General features: G+C 44.0%; 3 protein-coding genes and 1 non-coding gene across 7 annotated transcripts in view; 1 reads left to right on the forward strand and 3 right to left on the reverse strand.

Annotated features, from left to right (window-relative positions):
• The window catches only part of LOC106601470 (BAR/IMD domain-containing adapter protein 2), a 139,873-nt gene extending 135,797 nt beyond the window's left edge, over positions 1–4,076 (reverse strand). For 2 of the 3 annotated variants that reach the window (XR_014391726.1, XR_014391727.1), the window contains exon 1: positions 3,760–4,067. Coding sequence is in view for 1 of the 3 variants with exons in the window: in XM_082972888.1 (XP_082829014.1) it covers positions 3,760–3,831 (72 nt within the window). In the remaining 2 variants the exon portion in view is untranslated. Of the gene's footprint in view, positions 1–3,759 lie in introns of all 3 variants that reach the window. The other variant, XM_082972888.1, reaches the window with a different exon arrangement.
• A 4,651-nt stretch (positions 4,077–8,727) lies between these two features.
• Positions 8,728–18,799, reverse strand: LOC123724055 (charged multivesicular body protein 6). Of its 2 annotated transcripts, none has more exons than XM_045715763.2 (8): positions 18,543–18,799; positions 17,985–18,094; positions 16,089–16,176; positions 14,575–14,661; positions 13,980–14,045; positions 13,750–13,830; positions 12,790–12,865; positions 8,728–12,526 (listed from the first exon to the last, which is right to left on the reverse strand). In XM_045715763.2, exons 1-8 carry the CDS (start codon positions 18,606–18,608, stop codon positions 12,477–12,479), a joined length of 624 nt encoding a protein of 207 aa, XP_045571719.1. In that variant the 5' UTR covers positions 18,609–18,799; the 3' UTR covers positions 8,728–12,476. The 2 variants fall into 2 exon arrangements, with proteins under 2 accessions (XP_045571719.1, XP_045571718.1); XM_045715762.2 differs by having other exon boundaries at positions 12,784–12,865.
• Positions 18,800–22,072: 3,273 nt separating this feature from the next.
• LOC106606307 (protein tweety homolog 2-like) overlaps positions 22,073–25,154 on the reverse strand; it is a 141,395-nt gene continuing 138,313 nt past the window's right edge. The window contains exon 14 of the mRNA XM_082972889.1: positions 22,073–23,073. Within this exon, the coding sequence (XP_082829015.1) occupies positions 22,990–23,073 (84 nt within the window). The 3' untranslated portion in view covers positions 22,073–22,989. The remainder of the gene's footprint in view (positions 23,074–25,154) is intronic.
• trnav-uac (transfer RNA valine (anticodon UAC)) lies at positions 23,988–24,063 on the forward strand. Its single transcript has one exon. It is a non-coding gene; the product is annotated as a tRNA-Val (tRNA).

Consider the following 25,154-nt stretch of genomic DNA (forward strand, 5'->3'; position numbering starts at 1 on the left):
TTCAATCTTAATCCTGTTTTGACGCTTTGCTTGTTTGATAGTTCGTCTGAGGGCATTGCAGGATTTCTTATAAGCGTCCGGATTAGTCTCCCGCTCCTTGAAAGCGGCAGCTCTAGCCTTTAGCTTGATGTGGATGTTGCCTGTAATCCATGGCTTGTGGTTGGGATATGTACGTACAGTCACTGTGGGGACAACGTCATCAATGCACTTATTTATGAAGCCGATGACTGAGGTGGTGTATTCCTCAATGCCATTGGATGAATCCCGGAACATATTCCAGTCTGTGCTAGCAAAACAGTGCTGTAGTGTAGCATCCGCATCATCTGACCACTTCCGTATTGAGCGAGTCACTGGTACTTCCTGCTTTCGTTTTTGCTTGTAATCAGGAATCAGGAGGATAAAATTACAGTCAGATTTGCCAAATGGAGGGCGAGCGAGAGCTTTGTATGCATCTCTATGTGTGGAGTAAAGGTGGTGTAGGATTTTTTCCCCCTTATTGCACATGTGACATGCTGGTAAAAATATGGTAAAACTGATTTAAGTTTGCCTGCATTAAAGTCCCCGGCCACTAGGAGCTTCGCTTCTGGGTGAGCATTTTCTTCTTTGCTTATGGCCTTATACAGCTGGTTGAGTGCGGTCTTAGTGCCAGCTTCGTTTTGTGATGGTAAATAGACGGCTACGAATAATACAGACGAGAAATCTCTTGGTAGATAATGTGGTCTGCAGCTTATCATAAGGTACTCAGGTGAGCAATACCTCGAGACTTCTTTAATTTTAGCTAGATCAGTCTACCACGACAGTGGGTCCGTATCTCCAGAAATATCACTTTACCATAGAAGAGCGCCTGGCTAGTGTCTCCATGCCTTCACCATGCAGGTCAGGTTATTCTACCATGGTATTGGGCCTCCATCTCACAATACCCTCACCCATAGCCAGAGACAGTCACATCGCTACCATGGAAGATCTGCCCTGTCTCTCCAATCAGATCACTCTACCATGGAACATCTGCCCTGTCTCTCCAATCAGATCAGTCTACCATGGAAGAGGGCCTAGCTAGCGTCTTCAACCACAGCAGACCCCGTCTCTCCATGCCGCCCCTCCATGACTTCACCCGTACCCGGGCCAGTCAGGGTATGTGACAGGAGGCCTGGGCCCCAGAGACACACAGACAGCTGGAGGGGGTCACAGCCTGGTGAGCAGGGTTACTGACACCTGCATTGTGCCACATGTGAAGGTTCTTCTATACCTCCGTATGACAGAGAAAACCTCATCCACTACTACACAGGGCCACTACTACACAGGGCCACTACTACACAGGGCCACTACTACACAGGGCCACTACTACACAGGGCCAGGAGGCATCATTATCAACACTGGAGGACTAATGATTCATCAAAGTGCATATATAGAGACTCAAACAGTACCAGGTGTGTATCCATCCAGAGAACAAACACTTCCCTGCCTCCCTCCCTCCTTCAGGGTCTCTAAAAGAAGCAACTCCCTCCCAGCCTCTCGTCATCTGGCCTCCTTTCTGACGTCTGACAGATTCCCAGAAGAACAGAGAGAGAGACCTCAGCTCCTCTCAGCCCTATTCTGGGATCCTACATGTCCTTCTTTCAGAGTAGAACTGTGCCTGGTGAAGGCTGAGAGAAGAGGGGGTGTATGGGAGTCAGTGCACTGCAGTGAACAGGGCAAATGGGTGGTTAGTTGGATGTTGGGGTTTGGGTGGTGTTCAGTAGGGAGAAAAAGGTTTGAAGGAGTTTGAAACATAGATGGTAGAAATTGAACAATAACCAATAAGAACAAAGATTTGGTTTCTTTTGCCAAACCTTTTTCTAAGGTGGGCCCTACTAACACTGCCATGGTCTCTCCACCTTGAAAAGCTGAGAGGAGAACATGGAGGCTGTGTGTGTAGAATCATAGTGATGTGATTCCATGTGTAACAGGAAGTTCTTAGTACCTCATAACCAGAGAGTTGTGTTAGCATTCCACAACAACCACGCACCAGGTGTTTCATTAAAAAGGTTCAAGCCCTGATGCCAAGCACAAGGAAGTCAACTTGAGCCCTATGGCAGACAACATGTGGTAGTTGAGACCCGTAGCATATTTTAAAATGGTTACAACTTGACTGAGTGTTTTAGTCCAGGTCTTTCTGTAGGCGTATATGTGCACACCCCCCACTACAACAAAATACATTGTTTCAGGTCCAAACCCCAAGGCCCTTCCATATTCTGTAAGCTAGTCCATTTCCTATAGGCCTAGAGCTCTAGACCATGCAGTGTAAAAGGAAGGTTCTGTTCCCATCTGAAATCTCAGCCTTCAGGTGTCAACTAGTTCAGGGTTTCCCAAACTTGGTCCTGCCCCCCCTTACACGTTTTGTTGTCCCAGCACTACACAGCTGATTCATATATTCAAAGCTTGATGATGAGTTGGTTATTTGAATCAGCTGTGTAGTGCTGGGGCAAAAAAACGAAATGTGCACCCAGGAGGGCCCAGGACCCCCGCCTTCTCTGAAACACCGCCTCTCCTCACTCTTTCTTTCCCCTTCTCTCTGCCCAAATATGTTAAACTAGTTGCATTATTGATTTGAATTTCTGACTTTGATTTCGAATCAAATGTATTTATAAAGCCCTTTTTACATCAGCAGATGTCACAACGTGCGTATATAGAAACCCAGCATAAAACCCCCAACAGCAAGCAATGCAGATGTAGAAGCACGGTGGCTAGGATTTATTAGTTTTCTAAAGCCCCAGGACCGACTGAGAAACCCTGAACTAGCTAGTAATATACAGTCAGATCTAGCTGTCCTAGTGGATCAGTCGGTGGGCTGTTCTCTTAGGTAATCAATGGAATATGAACGCCTGGAAAGAAGCTCTTCCCAATATGAAACTAAGACAGAGGCTCCAGCCCAGGCTTATTTTTGCTGAACAGGTTTTGTGGTGTTGAAATCCCCAGGGCAAATGTTTGAAGTACCTGTTACAACACAGCCTGCTAGCTGCCCTACCTCTACCTCCTCCTCCTTCCTGCCCTGTCAACCAAACACAAATGTGTAGGAATGTCCCTCACACACACACACACACACACACACAGTAGGGTGCCAACATGAAATACATTCAAAGAAGTTAATGTGTAATGAATCTATTGATTAAATGTGACTGTGCCACGGCGTGTGTCATATGTAGCCTGTCCATTAGATGTTCAGTCTCACACAAACATAATATGGGGCCTGAACGTATTACAAACATGATCTAGCTATTATGGCAGAAGCATAGCGCAGTATGACATGTCTGAACAGTGGCGTGTAGCCTATATTGTACGACTGTGCCGAGAAGCGCTGATTTTACTGTAGAAATGTAGTCCAACCTGATGCCCAACCGACGGCAACAAAATGAAAGCTACGCGTTGCTATTGACTGTAAAATACATATAATAACTCATAGCATGTCATTGGGGAGGTAGGTCGTAATTTTGAAAAGTACATTTACTCAGAAAAGTAGGCCAATATAATTGAACAGGGAAGACTTTCAATAAAGAGCTTCGAATGATCCCTCGGGAATTCTCACCGAGTGAATAGAGATTCTAATCGCCGTTCAAGATGCTCACCGAATTGGGGGGGGGGGGGGGGGGGGAGGGCAAAAATGCAATTAAATCACTAATAAAAACACATTCCAAAATATTTACAGAACTTATATTATGAGTAGGTCTATATCGTCTGTCAATAACGTGTGGCATCAAACTTTTTATAGTTGTAGAAGCTTACCTTGTAGACATTCTCCGTTATGCGGTGAACCTCGTCGGTGCGAGACATCTTGAAATCTTCGGTCAAAACCATAAACAGTATTTTCCTTTAGAGAGAAGTTATCCGAGTGAAATACGCCGAATGGGTAGAGAGAGTAGCCTAAACGAAGAGAAGATGTGATGCGATTGACCACGAAGGTACGTGTGCCTGAAAGAAAGAGACAGTAAACGGAAGATTCTCTAGGTCGGTTGCGCCCACTCGAATCCCTCTCACGCACTCAACCTCTGCGGTGTTCGCCAAAGCTTCTTGTCACATCGGAGCTTTTCCAATTACAAGAGCACCACCCGCCTTCTCTGAAACACCGCCTCTCCCCTCTCTCTCTGCCCAAATATGTTAAACTAGTTGCATTATTCATTTGAATTTCTGACATCGATTTCAAATCAAATTGATTTATAACGCCAAATGTATTTATAAAGTGTTTATACAGAAACCCAGCCTAAAACCCCAAACAGCAAGCATTGCAGAAGCACGGTGGCTAGAATTTATTATAGTTCTATAAAGCTTTATATTTTATAAATATATACAGTGCCTATAGAAAGTCTACGTCCCCTTGAACTTTTTTCAAATTTTGTTGCATTACAAAGTGGGATTAAAATAGATTTCATTGTAAAAAACAAAAATGTTTTTTACTAAATTATAAATTATATGGACTCACTCAGTGTGAAATAATAGGGTTTGACAAGATTTATGATTGACTAACCCTTCCTCTGTCCCCCTTACACACATCTGTAAGATCCCTCAATCAAGTATTACATTTCAAGCACAGATTCAACTACAAAGACAAGGGGGCTGTTCGAAAGCCTCAAAGGGCAGTGATTAGGATAACAAATCAGACTTTGGATATCTCTTTATGCATGGTCAAGCTAATAACTATGCTGTGGATGATGTATTAAGCCACCCAGACATCAAAGATGCAGTCCTCCTTCAAGAACTGAGCTGCAGGACAGGAAGAAAAGTGCTTAGGGATGTCACCTTGAGGCTATTGGTGATTTTATAACAGTTAGAGTACAGTGGCTGTGATGGTAGAAACCTGAGGATAGACCAACAACATTGTAGTGACTCCACAATACTCACTTAATTGACAGAGTGAAAAGAAGAATATAAATATTCAGGAATACAAATATTCCAAAACATGCATCTTGTATGCAATAAGACACTAAAGTAATACTGCAAAAAACATGGCAAATGAATACACCTTTTGGCCTAAATGCAAAGCATTATGTTTGGGGCAAATCCAACAACACATCACTGAGTAACTACCTCCTTATTTTCAAGCATGGTAGTGTCTGCATCATGTTATGGGTATGCTTGACATCGGCAAATACTGGTCAGTTTTTCAGGATGAAAAGAAATGGGATGGAGCTAAGCGTAGGCAAAATCCTAGAGGAAAACCTGCTTCAGTCTGCTTTACACCAGACACTGGGAGAGGAATTCACCTTTCAGCAGGACAATAACCTAAAACACAAAGCCAAATATACAGCGGAGTAGTTTACCAAGAAGACAGTGACTGTTCCTGATTGGCCAAGTTACAATCTGCTTGAAATCTATGGAAAGACTTGACAACACATTGAAAAAAAGAATGGGCAAATGTTGCACAATTCAGGTGTGGAAAACTTTAATGAGACTTACCTAGAAAGACTCACCTCTGTAATCGCTGCCAATGGTGCTTCTACAAAGTATTGACTCAGCAGTGTGAATACTTATGTAAATTAGATATCTGTATTTCATTTTCAATAAATGTACTAAATGTTCTACAAAGATGTTTTCACTTTATTATGTATTGTGTGTAGATGGCATTTTATTATTTATTTTATCTAATCAAGATGTTATATTTTTCATTCATCTTTAACATTTATTTTGTGTTTTGTGTAGCTTGCTGACATAAAACAAAAAAGTATAATTTTTAATCTCACTTTGTAACACATTAAGATGTGAATAAATCCAAGGGGGCTGTAGACTTTCTACAGGGACTGTATGACTGCATCTACACTTCAGGTGATATAGTGAAATTAAACATCACAAAAATATTTAAAACAAAGAATGACGATTACTTTTTTTTTTTTAAATCACTATCATCATGGAAATATTTGTTACCAAACAAAATCAATAGCCTCACATACCAATCCTACAAGTCATAAGTCATGTAACACCAATTCAGACTGTATGAAACTGAACAAAGGCCTGGTGAAGGACACAAGCCCTTTTCTCACAGGGGAAGTATAATTGAAACGGTCAGTTACTGCTGGAAAATAACACCAGGGAATGTTTTCATTAAGTGTCCTAGATGTCTCATAATGTGACAATTTCAGTGGAGGATACTGTTGTGTGGTACACACCCACCATTATGGCTACAATGTTTTTTACATAGAGAGATGATCCATTCTACAAGGAGCCAGCATAGCTAACGAAGGAAGATGCCCACAACATTAGAAGACTACCTTTCACAGGCATGTGAATCAGACTTCCTGTTCCTGATCAGCTTGTCACCAGCAGTAGGAGGTCTGTAGTTCTGGCTTCAGGGAACCAGACTTCCTGTTCCTGATCAGCTAGTCACCAACAGTAGGAGGCCTACAGTTCTGGCTTCAGGGCAGCAGCGGTGTGGGCCGAAGCCTTGTGGGTGGAATCCAGTCCACATCTGACTTGGTCTCCAGCCAGCCAGGCAGAGAGCTGTGGTATACTGCTCAGAGAGGGAGACAGGTAGGCAGAGAGCTGTGTTATACTGCTCAGAGAGGGAGACAGGTAGGCAGAGAGCTGTGTTATACTGCTCAGAGAGGGAGACAGGTAGGCAGAGAGCTGTGGTATACTGCTCAGAGAGGGAGACAGGTAGGCAGAGAGCTGTGTTATACTGCTCAGAGAGGGAGACAGGAAGGCAGAGAGCTGTGGTATACTGCTCAGAGAGGGAGACAGGTAGGCAGAGAGCTGTGTTATACTGCTCAGAGAGGGAGACAGGCAGACAGAGAGCTGTGGTATACTGCTCAGAGGGAGACAGGTAGTCAGAGAGCTGTGTTATACTGTTCAGAGAGGGAGACAGGTAGGCAGAGAGCTGTGTTATACTGCTCAGAGAGGGAGACAGGCAGGCAGAGAGCTGTGTTATACTGCTCAGAGAGGGAGACAGGCAGGCAGAGGGCTGTGTTATACTGCTCAGAGAGGGAGACAGGCAGGCAGAGAGCTGTGGTATACTGCTCAGAGAGGGAGACAGGCAGGCAGAGAGCTGTGGTATACTGCTCAGAGAGGGAGACAGGTAGGCAGAGAGCTGTGGTATACTGCTCAGAGGGAGACAGGTAGGCAGAGAGCTGTGGTATACTGCTCAGAGAGGGAGACAGGTAGGCAGAGAGCTGTGGTATACTGCTCAGAGAGGGAGACAGGTAGGCAGAGAGCTGTGTTATACTGTTCAGAGAGGGAGACAGGTAGGCAGAGAGCTGTGTTATACTTCTCAGAGAGGGATACAGGCAGGCAGAGAGCTGTGGTATACTGCTCAGAGAGGGAGACAGGCAGGCAGAGAGCTGTGGTATACTGCTCAGAGAGGGAGACAGGTAGGCAGCCAGAGAGTGGGAGAGAGATGCCAGTGCCAATACTCAGGTCCTCACCATGACTAGGCTAGTAAGTGGACTGTTGTGGAACAATTCTACTAACCCACACAATGATGTCATAGCTTCGTGTTCCAATGTTTGACGGACAGACAGGTCCACCATATTGTATCCTCTTTAAATACAGCAACAATTACTGATCCTCTGGTCATATAAACATGCACTACAATAATGATATACAATCATCTGCATAAACATATTTTGATAGGGTACAATAAAGTTTTCTTAACAAGGGGTATACAACTCTTACCATATGAGGTCCAGAGCCAGCTGGTTCTGTTCCACCTGATAATTAAATTGTACCCACTTGGTGTCCCAGGTCTAAGTCAGTCCCTGATTAGAGGGGAACAATGTAAAAAATGCAGTTGCACTGGCTTCAAGGTCCTGAGTTAAGTTTGAGGGCTGTAAACAATAGCATTATGTAAGATAGGAAACCCATGGGGGAAAACTAATTGTTTTCCATAGCACCGTCCGTGGGTGATATTGTTCACACAGAGTGGATAATTGGTGTTAGCTCATTGTTCATTCAAAGTATTCTCTTTAATGTAGTCCTGGCTGTAAACAACGCAGTGGCTTTCTCACCTGGATTAAACATCTCACACACACACATCACGGCCCAATCCCAAATGGACCCCTAGAGTGGAGCAATATGGTAATAGCTCCAACTTGCCCTCTGATAGGCTAGGTCAGGGATAGGCAACCCTGTTCCTAGACCAACTTGCCCTCTGATAGCATATCTCAGGGGTAGGCAACCCTGTTCCTGGAGAGTCGCAAGGTATGCAGTATTTCCTTTAACCGACCTGGAAGGCCAGGTGTGTTGAATTTAGTCAATCACTGATCTGACCAACTGAGCTAATTGATCAGTTCAGCGAATGACTAAAATTCAACACACCTGGTCTTCCAGGTTGGTTTAAAGCACAATCCTGCGGCTCTCCAGGAACAGGGCTGCCTACCCCTGACCTAGGGGAAAGTTTCACCATACTGCTTATACCAATCAAATCCTCTCTGAATAGGTTATAGGGGGTGATTTTGGATTGGGCCTCTCTTTTCTCTGCCAACAACGTTTACATCTCCAAACTGGTTCTGAGAACTCTCACTGGTGTCTAGTGCCACCTTGTGGTGAGATCATATACTACAAACTGAATTCGGTCTTCAGTGAGCATTTATGAAAAGGGACCATGTTGCTAAAAAACAATCAAATATTACTTAAATAATTAAAATAGTGTTTCTGATCCATGAATAGTAAAATGTGGACATATACTGTAATTAGTTGTGCTGTGTTTTGCTTGTTATTGACCTAGCAGAGTACAATAGGAGATGAGGTGAAAAGACCGAGACAGAGTTGTCTGGAAGCCACAGCTATGCCTTTTAATTATGGAAAACAATGGTTTTAAAATGACATTTATCTTCGGTTACATCTAACTTCATTTTTCAGTCGTGTGAACTATAAAGGAATTTGTACAGTGACAACATGCTACCAATCAATCCAAACCATATACTGAGACGGCAATCATTTTCCCTTTAGTGTTTAATTCATCATTAAAAATAGAGTGACCAGAGGAGACTTCAGCACAAATGTTCTCCTAGGAGGCCTCTGGGTGTGTGTGTGTCTGCTTGTACACATCTGTGTGTGTACACATTTGTTCCTGTTTTTGCTACATATCATATTGTCCAACGTTGGGACAATCAAGTTTTTATGAAGAGGAATGTGTACTTCTGGTGTACCTGCACTCCATTCTACGAGACAGAGAGGGATCAGGGACTGGACAGGCCAGCAGAGTGAGTCTGGATGGATGCTGCTCCTCCATGCAGTGAGAGACCAGCATGATGACTAACTCCATCCACAGCTACTGTTGATATTGTTGTTGTTGAGTCAGTTGGACTAGCTCCATCCACAGCTACTGTTGTTATTGTTGTCAGTTGGACTAGCTCCATCCACAACTACTGTTGATATTGTTGTTGTTGAGTCAGTTAGACTAACTCCATCCACAGCTACTGTTGATATTGTTGTTGTTGAGTCAGTTGGACTAGCTCCATCCACAGCTACTGTTGATATTGTTGTTATTGAGTCAGTTGGACTAACTCCATCCACAGCTACTGTTGTTATTGTTGTTGTTGAGTCAGTTGGACTAGCTCCATCCACAGCTACTGTTGTTATTGTTGCCAGTTGGACTAGATCCATCCACAACTACTGTTGTTATTGTTGTTGTTGAGTCAGTTGGACTAGCTCCATCCACAGCTACTGTTGATATTGTTGTTGTTGAGTCAGTTGGACTAACTCCATCCACAGCTACTGTTATTGTTGTCAGTTGGACTAGCTCCATCCACAGCTACTGCTGTTATTGTTGTTGTTGAGTCAGTTGGACTAACTCCATCCACAGCTACTGTTGATATTGTTGTTATTGAGTCAGTTGGACTAACTCCATCCACAGCTACTGTTGATATTGTTGTTATTGAGTCAGTTGGACTAACTCCATCCACAGCTACTGTTGATGTTGTTGTTGTCAGTTGGACTAACTCCATCCACAGCTACTGTTGATATTGTTGTTATTGTTGTCAGTTGGACTAACTCCATCCACAGCTACTGTTGATATTGAGTCAGTTGGACTAACTCCATCCACAGCTACTGTTGATATTGAGTCAGTTGGACTAACTCCATCCACAGCTACTGTTGTTATTGAGTCAGTTGGACTAACTCCATCCACAGCTACTGTTGTTATTGTTGTCAGTTGGACTAACTCCATCCACAACTACTGTTGTTATTGAGTCAGTTGGACTAGCTCCATCCACAGCTACTGTTGATATTGTTGTTATTGAGTCAGTTGGACTAACTCCCTCCACAGCTACTGTTGTTATTGTTGTCAGTTGGACTAACTCCATCCACAGCTACTGTTGATATTGTTGTTGTTGAGTCAGTTGGACTAACTCCATCCACAGCTACTGTTGATATTGTTGTTGTTGAGTCAGTTGGACTAACTCCCTCCACAGCTACTGTTGTTATTGTTGTCAGTTTGACTAACTCCATCCACAACTACTGTTGTTATTGAGTCAGTTGGACTAGCTCCATCCACAGCTACTGTTGATATTGTTGTTGTTGAGTCAGTTGGACTAACTCCATACACAGCTACTGTTGATATTGTTGTTGTTGAGTCAGTTGGACTAGCTCCATCCACAGCTACTGTTGTTGTTATTGAGTCAGTTGGACTAGCTCCATCCACAGCTACTGTTGATATTGTTGTTGTTGAGTCAGTTGGACTAGCTCCATCCACAGCTACTGTTGATATTGTTGTTATTGTTGTCAGTTGGACTAGCTCCATCCACAGCTACTGTTGTTATTGTTGTCAGTTGGACTAGCTCCATCCACAGCTACTGTTGATATTGTTGTTGTTGAGTCAGTTGGACTAACTCCATCCACAGCTACTGTTGATATTGTTGTTATTGTTGTCAGTTGGACTAGCTCCATCCACAGCTACTGTTGTTATTGTTGTTATTGAGTCAGTTGGACTAACTCCATCCACAGCTACTGTTGATATTGTTGTTGTTGAGTCAGTTGGACTAGCTCCATCCACAGCTACTGTTGTTATTGTTGTCAGTTTGACTAACTCCATCCACAACTACTGTTGTTATTGAGTCAGTTGGACTAGCTCCATCCACAGCTACTGTTGTTATTGTTGTTGTTGAGTCAGTTGGACTAACTCCATCCACAGCTACTGTTGATATTGTTGTTGTTGAGTCAGTTGGACTAGCTCCATCCACAGCTACTGTTGTTGTTATTGAGTCAGTTGGACTAGCTCCATCCACAGCTACTGTTGATATTGTTGTTGTTGAGTCAGTTGGACTAGCTCCATCCACAGCTACTGTTGATATTGTTGTTATTGTTGTCAGTTGGACTAGCTCCATCCACAGCTACTGTTGTTATTGTTGTCAGTTGGACTAGCTCCATCCACAGCTACTGTTGATATTGTTGTCAGTTGGACTAGCTCCATCCACAGCTACTGTTGATATTGTTGTTGTTGAGTCAGTTGGACTAACTCCATCCACAGCTACTGTTGATATTGTTGTTATTGTTGTCAGTTGGACTAACTCCATCCACAGCTACTGTTGTTATTGTTGTTATTGAGTCAGTTGGACTAACTCCATCCACAGCTACTGTTGATATTGTTGTTGTTGAGTCAGTTGGACTAGCTCCATCCACAGCTACTGTTGATATTGTTGTTATTGAGTCAGTTGGACTAACTCCATCCACAGCTACTGTTGATATTGTTGTTGTTGAGTCAGTTAGACTAACTCCATCCACAGCTACTGTTGTTATTGTTGTTGTTGAGTCAGTTGGACTAGCTCCATCCACAGCTACTGTTGTTATTGTTGTTGTTGAGTCAGTTGGACTAGCTCCATCCACAGCTACTGTTGATATTGTTGTTGTTGAGTCAGTTGGACTAGCTCCATCCACAGCTACTGTTGTTATTGTTGTCAGTTGGACTAGCTCCATCCACAACTACTGTTGATATTGTTGTTGTTGAGTCAGTTAGACTAACTCCATCCACAGCTACTGTTGTTATTGTTGTTGTTGAGTCAGTTGGACTAGCTCCATCCACAGCTACTGTTGATATTGTTGAGTCAGTTGGACTAGCTCCATCCACAGCTACTGTTGTTATTGTTGTTGTTGAGTCAGTTGGACTAACTCCATCCACAGCTACTGTTGATATTGTTGTTGTTGAGTCAGTTGGACTAGCTCCATCCACAGCTACTGTTGTTATTGTTGTCAGTTGGACTAGCTCCATCCACAACTACTGTTGATATTGTTGTTGTTGAGTCAGTTGGACTAGCTCCATCCACAGCTACTGTTGTTATTGTTGTCAGTTGGACTAGCTCCATCCACAGCTACTGTTGTTATTGTTGTCAGTTGGACTAGCTCCATCCACAGCTACTGTTGATATTGTTGTTATTGAGTCAGTTGGACTAGCTCCATCCACAGCTACTGTTGTTATTGTTGTCAGTTGGACTAGCTCCATCCACAGCTACTGTTGATATTGTTGTTATTGAGTCAGTTGGACTAACTCCAGCTACTGTTGTTATTGTTAAGTCTTGTCTCTACGCTGCCAGCATCTCTCTGTTCTCCTTGTTCCTTGCTGGTCTTCTCTCTTGAGAACAAAAAAAACATGGTCAGGGACTGTATCTACAAAGTGTCTCAGAGTAAGAGTGCTGATCTAGGATCAGGTCCCTCTGTTCATATAATCCTATTAATAAATGACGTAAAAAGGCCAAACTGTTCCTAGATCAGCTTTTACTGTGAGACTCAATTCTTACCACCATAATGATTGAGGTAGTGCAACAGGGTAAAGACAGTACTACTACTACCACCATAATGATTGAGGTAATGTAACAGGGTAGACAGTACCGTTACCTGGCTCTGTTTCAGCTGGTTCTGGGACCTCTGGTAGAGGCTCAGTGGGGACCTCTGGAAGTTCTACATCTTCTCCCTGCAGCAGTAGAGGGAGACAACGGTTAAACAGGTTAAACAGGACTTGATCAGGTCAGGTCATCATTATCAACAGGTTAAACAGGACTTGATCAGGTCAGGTCATCATTATCAACAGGTTAAACAGGACTTGATCAGGTCTGGGAAACCAGTTAAGTGCAATTAACTACCAGGTAGAAAAGAAAACCAGAAGCGTTTTGGTCCTCCATGGCAGGTGTTGTTTCACCACCCTCTTCCTCTACCTCCTGGTATTATACCCAGAGGACTGATGTAGATCAGTATGATACACACCTGAGTGATAGTCTCCAGTTCAGATAACAGCCAGAGGAGACTGATGTAGATCAGTATGATACACACCTGAGTGATAGTCTCCAGTTCAGATAACAGCCAGAGGAGACTGATGTAGATCAGTATGATACACACCTGAGTGATAGTCTCCAGTTCAGATAACAGCCAGAGGAGACTGATGTAGATCAGTATGATACACACCTGAGTGATAGTCTCCAGTTCAGATAACAGCCAGAGGAGACTGATGTAGATCAGTATGATACACACCTGAGTGATAGTCTCCAGTTCAGATAACAGCCAGAGGAGACTGATGTAGATCAGTATGATACACACCTGAGTGATAGTCTCCAGTTCAGATAACAGCCAGAGGAGACTGATGTAGATCAGTATGATACACACCTGAGTGATAGTCTCCAGTTCAGATAACAGCCAGAGGAGACTGATGTAGATCAGTATGATACACACCTGAGTGATAGTCTCCAGTTCAGATAACAGCCAGAGGAGACTGATGTAGATCAGTATGATACAAACCTGAGTGATAGTCTCCAGTTCAGATAACAGCCAGAGGAGACTGATGTAGATCAGTATGATACACACCTGAGTGATAGCCTCCAGCTCAGATAGCACAGCATCCTCATCCTCCTGAGTCAGGGAGCCTGACAGCATCTCATCTATTTGCTGTAGGATCAACCAGAGCAGAGCATGTCAGCTGGGCAGCAACACACATTACACTGAAGACTGAAGTACTTGGGATGGATTAAGTGTTGGGACTGTGAAAAGGGGTATATCAAAGTGATTGACGAGACCATGGGAACAGAGAAACTCACCCTCTGGTATTCTATAGCATCCTGGGTCTCATCCATGATCCTCTCCACATCCTCTAGTGACATGGCCTGAGAGGACGAGACAGGGACAATGTCAAGTTAGGAGCAGAAAGTCTTCTAGTTCACTTATTCTCTCTGTGTGTGTGAGAGAGAGATTAAACATTTTCTCTCAAAGAGAATAATTCTCTGAGCAGGTTGTGGCCAGCCAGCCAGCCAGTCAGCCAGTCAGCCAGCCAGCCAGTGTAACCCAGGATACGCAGCAGCAGTCACACCACTAGGCTCGCTGTAGTCAGGGATTTGGAACCTAATCCTTTAATCTTCAAACAATGTGCACAGTGACGCTAGCTAACACACAGTCTTTTTTTCTGGGGTGCAGATCACATAAAAGAGGTTACATGCCAGTGGAAGGTTTATTCATTAACACTTAGAACACTGAGCTGAATGTCTTACACCTGTGTGAGTGTGTGTGCATGCCTAACCACACGTGAGTGTGTTACTGTGAATGTGGGCTTATTCTGTCATGGACTCATTTGTATTCTGAGGAAGTGCATATTCCCCCCATAGAAAACCGTGGACTAAGAAGCAAACCATACCCTACCTCATGCATACTCTTCAGACAGTCATTTCCAACCTTCAGCCCCTCAATGACTTTCATCTCGATCTGGACAAACTCAATGTCTTGAACCTGTGAAAACATTTACACTACATGCTAAGATAGGAGGACCCAGCACTGAACCTGTAAAAACACATCAGTACATTAAGATAGGAGGACCCAGCACTGAACCTGTAAAAACACATCAGTACATTAAGATAGGAGGACCCAGCACTGAACCTGTAAAAACACATCAGTATGTTAAGATAGGAGGACCCAGCACTGAACCTGTAAAAACACATCAGTACATTAAGATAGGAGGACCCAGCACTGAACCTGTAAAAACATCAGTACATTAAGATAGGAGGACCCAGCACTGAACCTGTAAAAACACATCAGTACGTTAAGATAGGAGGACCCAGCACTGAACCTGTAAAAACACATCAGTACATTAAGATAGGAGGACCCAGCACTGAACCTGTAAAAACACATCAGTACGTTAAGATAGGAGGACCCAGCACTGAACCTGTAAAAACACATCAGTACATTAAGATAGGAGGACCCAGCACTGAACCTGTAAAAACACATCAGTACATTAAGATAGGAGGACCCAGCACTGAACCTGTAAAAACACATCAGTACGTTAAGATAGGAGGACCCAGCACTGAACCTGTAAAAACACATCAGTACATTAAGATAGGAGGACCCAGCACTGAACCTGTAAAAACACATCAGTACGTTAAGATAGGAGGACCCAGCACTGAACCTGTAAAAACACATCAGTATGTTAAGATAGTAGGACCCAGCACTGAACCTGTAAAAACACATCAGTACATTAAGATAGGAGGACCCAGCACTGAACCTGTAAAAACACATCAGTACGTTAAGATAGGAGGACCCAGCACTGAACCTGTAAAAACACATCAGTACGTTAAGATAGGAGGACCCAGCACTGAACCTGTAAAAACACATCAGTACGTTAAGATAGGAGGACCCAGCACTGAACCTGTAAAAACACATCAGTATGTTAAGATAGGAGGACCCAGCACTGAACCTGTAAAAACACATCAGTACGTTAAGATAGGAGGACCCAGCACTGAACCTGTAAAAACACATCAGTACGTTAAGATAGGAGGACCCAGCACTGAACCTGTAAAAACACATCAGTACGTTAAGATAGGAGGACCCAGCACTGAACCTGTAAAAACACATCAGTACATTAAGATAGGAGGACCCAGCACTGAACCTGTAAAAACACATCAGTATGTTAAGATAGGAGGACCCAGCACTGAACCTGTAAAAACACATCAGTATGTTAATATAGGAGGACCCAGCACTGAACCTGTAAAAACACATCAGTACGTTAAGTAAGATAGCGTTCACCATACAGAACATCCAAGATATACCCGGCCAGGATACGTTTTAGAAGAGAGGTTGGCTGTGCAAAACATTACATCAATGTAGTTACACTCTATAAAAGTAAATGAAACAATAGGCCCCAAGAAGAGCCTCAGCCTCACCATGCGTTCCAGGTTTGATATCTGGGTCTCAGTCTTGTCTAGCAGTTGATCCTGATAACGCTTCTTCTTGAGAAGAACCAGTGCCTTCCTATGGAGTGGAAGAACAACACACTGCACAATAAACCAAGTCCTAACATAACAAGTGTTTATTTTGTTTATCATCAAGCAGCTAGTCATGCATTGATCAGATTCAGTCAGTACACAATTCAAAAGTCAGATTCTGGTGATATGCATGCATTGGTGATTTGACTAGACGTGATATAGCTTAGTAGTCCCAGCTGTTTGCTAGTGTAATGGGACATCTAAGATGAATAACGTGCATATGCAGTTAAGTGGTTAACACAATGTATTCTACTTTTCCATTCTGTAATACACAGGATTGGATTTGCGCAAGGTTGAATGTTATGGCCAGTTCTACATGCTGATAGTGTTGGAGCCAGTCAAGGGTGCCAGTTCTACGTGCTGATAGTGTGGGAGCCAGTCTAAAGGTGCCAGTTCTACGTGCTGATAGTGTGGGAGCCAGTCTAAAGGTGCCAGTTCTACGTGCTGATAGTGTGGGAGCCAGTCTAAAGGTGCCAGTTCTACGTGCTGATAGTGTGGGAGCCAGTCTAAAGGTGCCAGTTCTACGTGCTGATAGTGTGGGAGCCAGTCTAAAGGTGCCAGTTCTACGTGCTGATAGTGTGGGAGCCAGTCTAAAGGTGCCAGTTCTACATGCTGATAGTGTGGGAGCCAGTCTAAAGGTGCCAGTTCTACGTGCTGATAGTGTGGGAGCCAGTCTAAAGGTGCCAGTTCTACGTGCTGATAGTGTGGGAGCCAGTCTAAAGGTGCCAGTTCTACGTGCTGATAGTGTGGGAGCCAGTCTAAAGGTGCCAGTTCTACGTGCTGATAGTGTGGGAGCCAGTCTAAAGGTGCCAGTTCTACGTGCTGATAGTGTGGGAGCCAGTCTAAAGGTGCCAGTTCTACGTGCTGATAGTGTGGGAGCCAGTCTAAAGGTGCCAGTTCTACGTGCTGATAGTGTGGGAGCCAGTCTAAAGGTGCCAGTTCTACGTGCTGATAGTGTGGGAGCCAGTCTAAAGGTGCCAGTTCTACGTGCTGATAGTGTGGGAGCCAGTCTAAAGGTGCCAGTTCTACGTGCTGATAGTGTGGGAGCCAGTCTAAAGGTGCCAGTTCTACGTGCTGATAGTGTGGGAGCCAGTCTAAAGGTGCCAGTTCTACGTGCTGATAGTGTGGGAGCCAGTCTAAAGGTGCCAGTTCTACGTGCTGATAGTGTGGGAGCCAGTCTAAAGGTGCCAGTTCTACGTGCTGATAGTGTGGGAGCCAGTCTAAAGGTGCCAGTTCTACGTGCTGATAGTGTGGGAGCCAGTCTAAAGGTGCCAGTTCTACGTGCTGATAGTGTGGGAGCCAGTCTAAAGGTGCCAGTTCTACGTGCTGATAGTGTGGGAGCCAGTCTAAAGGTGCCAGTTCTACGTGCTGATAGTGTGGGAGCCAGTCTAAAGGTGCCAGTTCTACGTGCTGATAGTGTGGGAGCCAGTCTAAAGGTGCCAGTTCTACGTGCTGATAGTGTGGGAGCCAGTCTAAAGGTGCCAGTTCTGAGGACACTGGTTATTATTGTTTTATCTGTAGACTATGAGTCACTGCCTTGTATTATGTCTTTTGTCATGTGTTTAGAGAACATATGTGATTAGAAATGGATATAAGGGCCTGCTCAGAATCAGCTTGTTATTTTGCTCTGCTTCTGTGTTCTCTGTTGCAACGTGTATTAATCCATTGACTTCAACAACTGCACCGGTCTTCATTTCACCTGGTAACACCCCATTACAACAAGACAGAACAAACAGATCTGGGACCTGGCTATAGCCTAGATGATGCCTGAACAAGTGAAATATCCAGTCTCACTCTTTCTTTCCATCCTTCAGCAGCTGCTTGGCCAGACTCCTCTCCTTCTCCAGCTGCAGGGTGACTCTCTTCTGGTAGTGCTTCAGTTTATCTCTCTGCTGTTTCAGTTGCTGGAGAGTTGAACATACACAACGGGACAACCAGACAACGTGTCAATACACTATTTTCGGAACATTGTTTACCATGTAGATAGTTAGCTACCTACCTACAATATAATTCTGCCATGAAAATAGTTAGCTGGCTACAGTCCCTAGCTAGTTAACTATAAATACCTGTCAAACCCTGTCATTTGCAGGCTCAGACACTGCTGATGCGATCACAACTGGCTAATCTAATTTAGTTAGTTGGCTACTGTTGATCACTTTGAGACGTCATGTCACAGTTTTAACAACTGTGACTGTCCCATGATCGCGCCTGGGTGTTGACAACTAGCTAACGTTAGCTAGCAGGCATTGTTACCAAGTTAGTGTGTAGATCAGACAGCTAGCTAACGTTAATCCAGGCCAGCAAACTAGCTAGCATCCCTACTATTGAAACAGGCTAGGAACAACAACTGACCAGAATCGCTCGGTCTTGTTCTGTGACTCGAGAAGGGCGACTCTTTCTCCCGAAAACGTTTCCCATAACGTAGCCACATCCCCGCCACGATCCTCTACTTTGATACAAAAGCTATTTTTTCTTGGGGCAACATGTTTTTGTCATTATGCTTACAAGTCGTTGTTCTTAGCTAACAAATTCATGTAACGTAATTCAAAGCCACATCCTGTCCGGGTTTAGTACGGCATCCGAGACGGGTCCATTTATTCCAATGACGTATGTAAACCCTGGATTGCGCATGCTATGTATCGGCCAATGAGAGCCTTTGAAACCACCTGTCGGTTATATTGGCACTCCCCAGTGGTGCACCCGATTAGCCACCAATCGCCCCATTAAAAGGTGGAAAAACCTTGCGTAGGAGCAGTCCTCCATAGGAATGAATATAATTCTACAGTATTTCAATTAAATATTGCAAGGACAAAATTACATGTATTTAAGTATTTGTTTGTTGTAGTGGGAACACTTTCTAACTCTTAGACATAAACGTTATGTTTCACTATATTGGATCGCTGTAATATATTGGTATCACTCCGCGGCAGAGGGATACATCTGAGGTGAGGATTTACAGATTTACTCCCGTGTACACCTGTCACGGATGGATTCCGCTCCTATATATATATATATATATATATATATACACACACATACATACATACACACACACGCACACCCATGGCGCGACACACGTTCTCTTTCATTTTCTCGGCGAACGTCCGTATGGTTTGAGGTACACCCTTTCTGAAGTTCGCTCGGTAAGTCACTGGTAAGTGTGTAATATTTTGCGTGGAAGTATACTCACTGGCTGCTCTACTCACTACCCCAAGAACATCAACCTGGTGGTGGGCCGTTGCGGCTACCCCTAGAACATCAACCTGGTGGTGGGCCGTTGCGGCTACCCCAAGAACATCAACCTGGTGGTGGGCCGTTGCGGCTACCCCTAGAACATCAACCTGGTGGTGGGCCGTTGCGGCTACCCCTAGAACATCAACCTGGTGGTGGGCTGGCTCGGCTACCCCAAGAACATCAACCTGGTGGTGGGCTGGCTCGGCTACCCCAAGAACATCAACCTGGTGGTGGGCCGGCTCGGCTACCCCAAGAACATCAACCTGGTGGTGGGCGGCTCGGCTACCCCAAGAACATCAACCTGGTGGTGGGCGGCTCGGCTACCCCAAGAACATCAACCTGGTGGTGGGCCGTTGCGGCTACCCCTAGAACATCAACCTGGTGGTGGGCCGTTGCGGCTACCCCTAGAACATCAACCTGGTGGTGGGCTGGCTCGGCTACCCCAAGAACATCAACCTGGTGGTGGGCTGGCTCGGCTACCCCAAGAACATCAACCTGGTGGTGGGCCGGCTCGGCTACCCCAAGAACATCAACCTGGTGGTGGGCGGCTCGGCTACCCCAAGAACATCAACCTGGTGGTGGGCGGCTCGGCTACCCCAAGAACATCAACCTGGTGGTGGGCGGCTCGGCTACCCCAAGAACATCAACCTGGTGGTGGGCGGCTCGGCTACCCCAAGAACATCAACCTGGTGGTGGGCGGCTCGGCTACCCCAAGAACATCAACCTGTCCACTAGGTGTCAGACTACACCACTTTTGTTACTGGCATGTATTTGTGCTTCATGCCAGTTCATGACTGAGATAGGTTTGGGTACACCTGCACTTGTCTTTTCTTACTATCAGTGACAGCTGCTTTATGGAGGGAAAGTTTTACTTACTATGACTGTAATATATGGTTGTATCACCTATCTAGTACATTCATCTTAAGGTAGCTAACTATAAGTCACTCTGGATAAGAGTGTCTGGTAAATTACATGTAGTATTTGTGCAGTATAATATTGTGTAATCTATAAATGACTGTATATCTTATACAGACAGTGTGTGTGCGCAAAATAGACAAACACAGAAAGCTTTTTTTTAAATGTAATTGATACACCTGGTCCAATACTTTAACAAACTTGGAAAATAAACAGCAGTTGACAGGTTTCAAACAAAGAAGAAAAGCATGACCACAACCAAGAATTCACACTGTACAATGATAGGTTATCTGACTGTTAAGGGACTGTACAATGCAGGGTTATCTGACTGTTAAGGGACTGTACAATGCAGGGTTATCTGACTGTTAAGGGACTGTACAATGCAGGGTTATCTGACTGTTAAGGGACTGTACAATGCAGGGTTATCTGACTGTTAAGGGACTGTACAATGCAGGGTTATCTGACTGTTAAGGGACTGTACAATGCAGGGTTATCTGACTGTTAAGGGCCCCTGCAGTACTTTTCTTTGACCATGTCTTAACCAATTATATGTACTGTATAAATCTATGGTCTTAACAGACCCAGGTGCATACATTGTGCTTATAGCACATCTCGCCAAATGTATATTTTGTCATTCAACATGGAACTGAAGGGATGAATTGGGAGAATGACTGACTTACTGTAAGTCTGATTTCATATCATAAACAATGTGTCTTACTGTGATTGTGTCCAACTCGTAGTAAACAAACAAACATCCAATAAACATGACATCAGTGATAATACTTACCAGTAATTCACCATCAACACCATTTCAGTTGTGGATGTTTCCTCTCATCCTATCCAGGGAATGTTTAACATGCTAATGTGCAGGCAGTAGGCCTATAGTCTAGAATCCAAATGTAATATTACTGTAATTCAGACGGTGCAACCCAATGCTCTCTCCATCCTCTTGAAGTGTGAACTCATTCACTACTCCTTACAAGTTCAAAAGCATTGGATTGGTGTAGACACGGGTTAGAGGGACAGTCATTTCCTTTCAAATCCATGCAGGGAAGTGAACAAGTGAGAGATTATTGGAACACAGCCACAGATTCAAGTGACACAATAATGAACCAGAGCAATATTCAGTTTAGATGCCAAGCTACGGAGAGCCCTCGGTGTTGTCCTGAAATGAACTGGCATGGAACCTAAACTGAATATCACTTTGTTTTATTCCTTTCAATGATTCACTGACACAATAAAGAAACGGACTGATATTCAGTCGGGAATCCAGGCTAGAATTGAGCAGGACACAGCATGCAGGATGACAGCATAGGAGAACAGAGAGAAACAGGTTAGAGGAAATAAAGGCTTTAGAAACATCATCATGCATCCTTTCTCCTTAGTCCCCCTTACACATACATATAGAGTACACTCTTAGAAAACAGGGTTCTAAAAGGTTTCTTCGGCAGTCCCCATAGGAGAATCCCTTTCGGTTCCTAGTAGAACCCTTTTTGGTTCCAGGTAGAACCCTTTTTGGTTCCAGGTAGAACCCTCTGTGGAAAGGGTTCTACATTGAACCCCAAAAGGTTCTACCTGGAACCAGAAGGGTTCTACTTGGAACCAAAAAGGGTTATTCCAAGTGCTCTCCTATGTGGACAGCCAAAGAACCCTTTTAGGTTCTAGACAGCACCTTTTTCTCTAAGAGTGTAGACATCATCACATTTCAATGAATGATCTGTTTTCCAGTCACATTTAAAAATAAGTCCATTATATTTGTTATTCCTTGACATCAATGAATAACCTGAAAGATAAGTGACAATACAGTATCTGTTTTCATCAAGTTTGACTCATCATTCTGAGGGAAGACATTATGAAGACTTTGGGTTGTGTCAAATGTGTAAGAGCTGTGTAGTCAAGTGTAAGAGGAGCTGAATGCTAGACTGGTTAGATGACAGTTTGTAATAGTGATGACAGGTTGGGGAAGACTGAAGAGAGGAGCTAGACGCTAGACTGGTTAGATGACAGTTTGTAATAGTGATGACAGGTTGGGGAAGACTGAAGAGAGGAGCTAGATGCTAGACTGGTTAGATGACAGTTTGTAATAGTGATGACAGGTTGGGGAAGACTGAAGAGAGGAGCTAGATGCTAGACTGGTTAGATGACAGTTTGTAATAGTGATGACAGGTTGGGGAAGACTGAAGAGAGTTCATGTAATAACCATTTAACAGTCTATGGCTGTGAAGGAAATCAATCTGGTTATTTGTGGCCCCCTGAAATCCATCAAAGGTGACGTCACTCACAGGAAAAAAAATAAAATGTTCAACTTGGTCCATAATAATCATGTCTTCTGATCTGGCTCGAGACGAACTCACATTTGAAGAAAACACATAACTGAAGTGTCGGTTTGTTTGGAGAGATGCAAGAGCACTTTACACTCAGGTTTCTATGTAGTCTACTGGTTTCTACACGTACAGTACAGGACTTTGAGAGCATCAGTGTGTTCATGAGTTGTTGTTGACCCCATACTTCCTGCATTTAAGTAACAGATGGCCAGGAGAGCAGGGTGAGACATCCATGGACAGGGTTATCTGTAAACTCAGCTTCCTCAGTACAGTGGTAGTCCCAGACAGACACTTCCTGAGGGGGACCAGTAGGCCATAGTAGGTAGCTATACCTGCTGGAAGTCTGTCCCAAAGTGTCTGATCTGTGCGTCAGTCATAGACAGGTAGGTGGTTCTCATTCTGGGAGAATACTGCAGGAGGAAGGAACAAAATACACGTTAGATCACATAACTGTGTGAAAGATTTTGTTTCTTCTATCAATCAAACGTTGAAAAAAATTGCAGACATTTTCAGACATTTGTTTTGATTAGGTGGTGGGTAGGTTAGAGAGTCGTGTGACTCAGTGTTCTGAACTACAGGGTAGCGGGGGAGTCGGCAAGACACAGGTCAGGGGTGAAGGGCAGGCAGAGGTCAAAGGTAAGGGGCGTGTGGCCGAAATTTGGGTTAGTGGCGGGAGGGCACATCACATGAAAAGTTCCACTCACAGGTTAACACACTGAGGACACTACATCGCCGGAGGTCAGAGGCCACAGAGCTTAGAGAGGTCACATTGTGGCCAGGACCAAAAGAGCTGATTGGTTAATAATGGTCAGTCTCATTCCGGAGGTGTAGGGTTACAAGAGCAATAATTAGAACTAAGAACTACTTCTAAGAATTACAAGTAAGACTTAGAACCACCTCTTATTAGACGAGCAGAAGGAGAATGAGAGCGGTACAACAAAGGAAAGTATCCTTCTTAACAAAAGAAAGGGAAGTGTAAAGGTACAGTAAGGTTGTGTATAGTGTACAACAGAACACTTACTGTTTCTAAATGTCTGCGAGTAAAAGAAAAGACAAAAATAAAGTTAGAAGCAAAATATGAGTTAGATGTCCGGTTAGGATTGTAAAATGACAAAGTGTTCGTTAAGACAGCATAAAGAGATATGTTAGGTTCTGGCCTATACCCTATATGGTACATGTAGAAAAAACAAAAGGCCAGTATGATTGGCACACAAAAAGGTTTTCGTCTCTGTCATTCGTACAAAAATATAATATTTTTACAATATAGGATGGACAACTGCATATTGGCAACAACTTAAAAACATCCAGTGGAATATATTACGGTGGTCCCGTGTGGCTCAGTTGGTAGAGCATGGTGTTTACAACGCCAGGGTTGTGGGTTCGATTCCCACGGGGGACCAGTACGGAGAAGAAAAAAAAATGTATGAAATGTATGCATTCACTACTGTAAGTTGCTCTGGAAAAGAGTGTCTGCTAAATGACTTATATAAAACACTTCATAAATAAATAGGTTTCATCTATCCACATCTGAATTGGATCTGTTTAAATGGCAGCTTCCTAGCATCTAGTCCCACTTGTTTCCTGATGCCAGAGATTGACCCTGTGTGTTAGCGGTATCACCTAGTCCCACTTGTTTCCTGATGCCAGAGATTGGCCCTGTGTGTTAGCGGTATCATCTAGTCCCACTTGTTTCCTGATGCCAGAGATTGACCCTGTGTGTTAGCGGTATCACCTAGTCCCACTTGTTTCCTGATGCCAGAGATTGACCCTGTGTGTTAGCGGTATCATCTAGTCCCACTTGTTTCCTGATGCCAGAGATTGACCCTGTGTGTTAGCGGTATCATCTAGTCCCACTTGTTTCCTGATGCCAGAGATTGACCCTGTGTGTTAGCGGTAACATCTAGTCCCACTTGTTTCCTGATGCCAGAGATTGACCCTGTGTGTTAGCGGTATCATCTAGTCCCACTTGTTTCCTGATGCCAGAGACTGACCCTGTGTGTTAGCGGTATCATCTAGTCCCACTTGTTTCCTGATGCCAGAGATTGGCCCTGTGTGTTAGCGGTATCATCTAGTCCCACTTGTTTCCTGATGCCAGAGATTGACCCTGTGTGTTAGCGGTATCATCTAGTCCCACTTGTTTCCTGATGCCAGAGATTGACCCTGTGTGTTAGCGGTATCACCTAGTCCCACTTGTTTCCTGATGCCAGAGATTGACCCTGTGTGTTAGCGGTATCATCTAGTCCCACTTGTTTCCTGATGCCAGAGATTGACCCTGTGTGTTAGCGGTATCACCTAGTCCCACTTGTTTCCTGATGCCAGAGATTGACCCTGTGTGTTAGCGGTAACATCTAGTCCCACTTGTTTCCTGATGCCAGAGATTGACCCTGTGTGTTAGCGGTATCATCTAGTCCCACTTGTTTCCTGATGCCAGAGATTGACCCTGTGTGTTAGCGGTATCATCTAGTCCCACTTGTTTCCTGATGCCAGAGAT

This window comes from Salmo salar, chromosome 03 (assembly GCF_965601325.2).
Source record: "Salmo salar chromosome 03, fSalSal1, whole genome shotgun sequence".
Lineage (NCBI taxonomy): Eukaryota > Metazoa > Chordata > Actinopteri > Salmoniformes > Salmonidae > Salmo > Salmo salar.

Bases quoted from the DNA above. Each gene is read 5' to 3' on its own strand.
- LOC123724055 (XM_045715762.2), bottom strand. From the start codon at position 18,608: ATGGGAAACGTTTTCGGGAGAAAGAGTCGCCCTTCTCGAGTCACAGAA. The intron at 16,177-17,984 runs GTGAGACTGGAT...TCCACTCCATAG, and splicing joins CTGAAGGATGGAAAGAAAGA to GAAGGCACTGGTTCTTCTCA. The intron at 12,866-13,749 runs GTGTGTATCATA...CTACTGCTGCAG, and splicing joins AGCTGGAGGCTATCACTCAG to GGAGAAGATGTAGAACTTCC.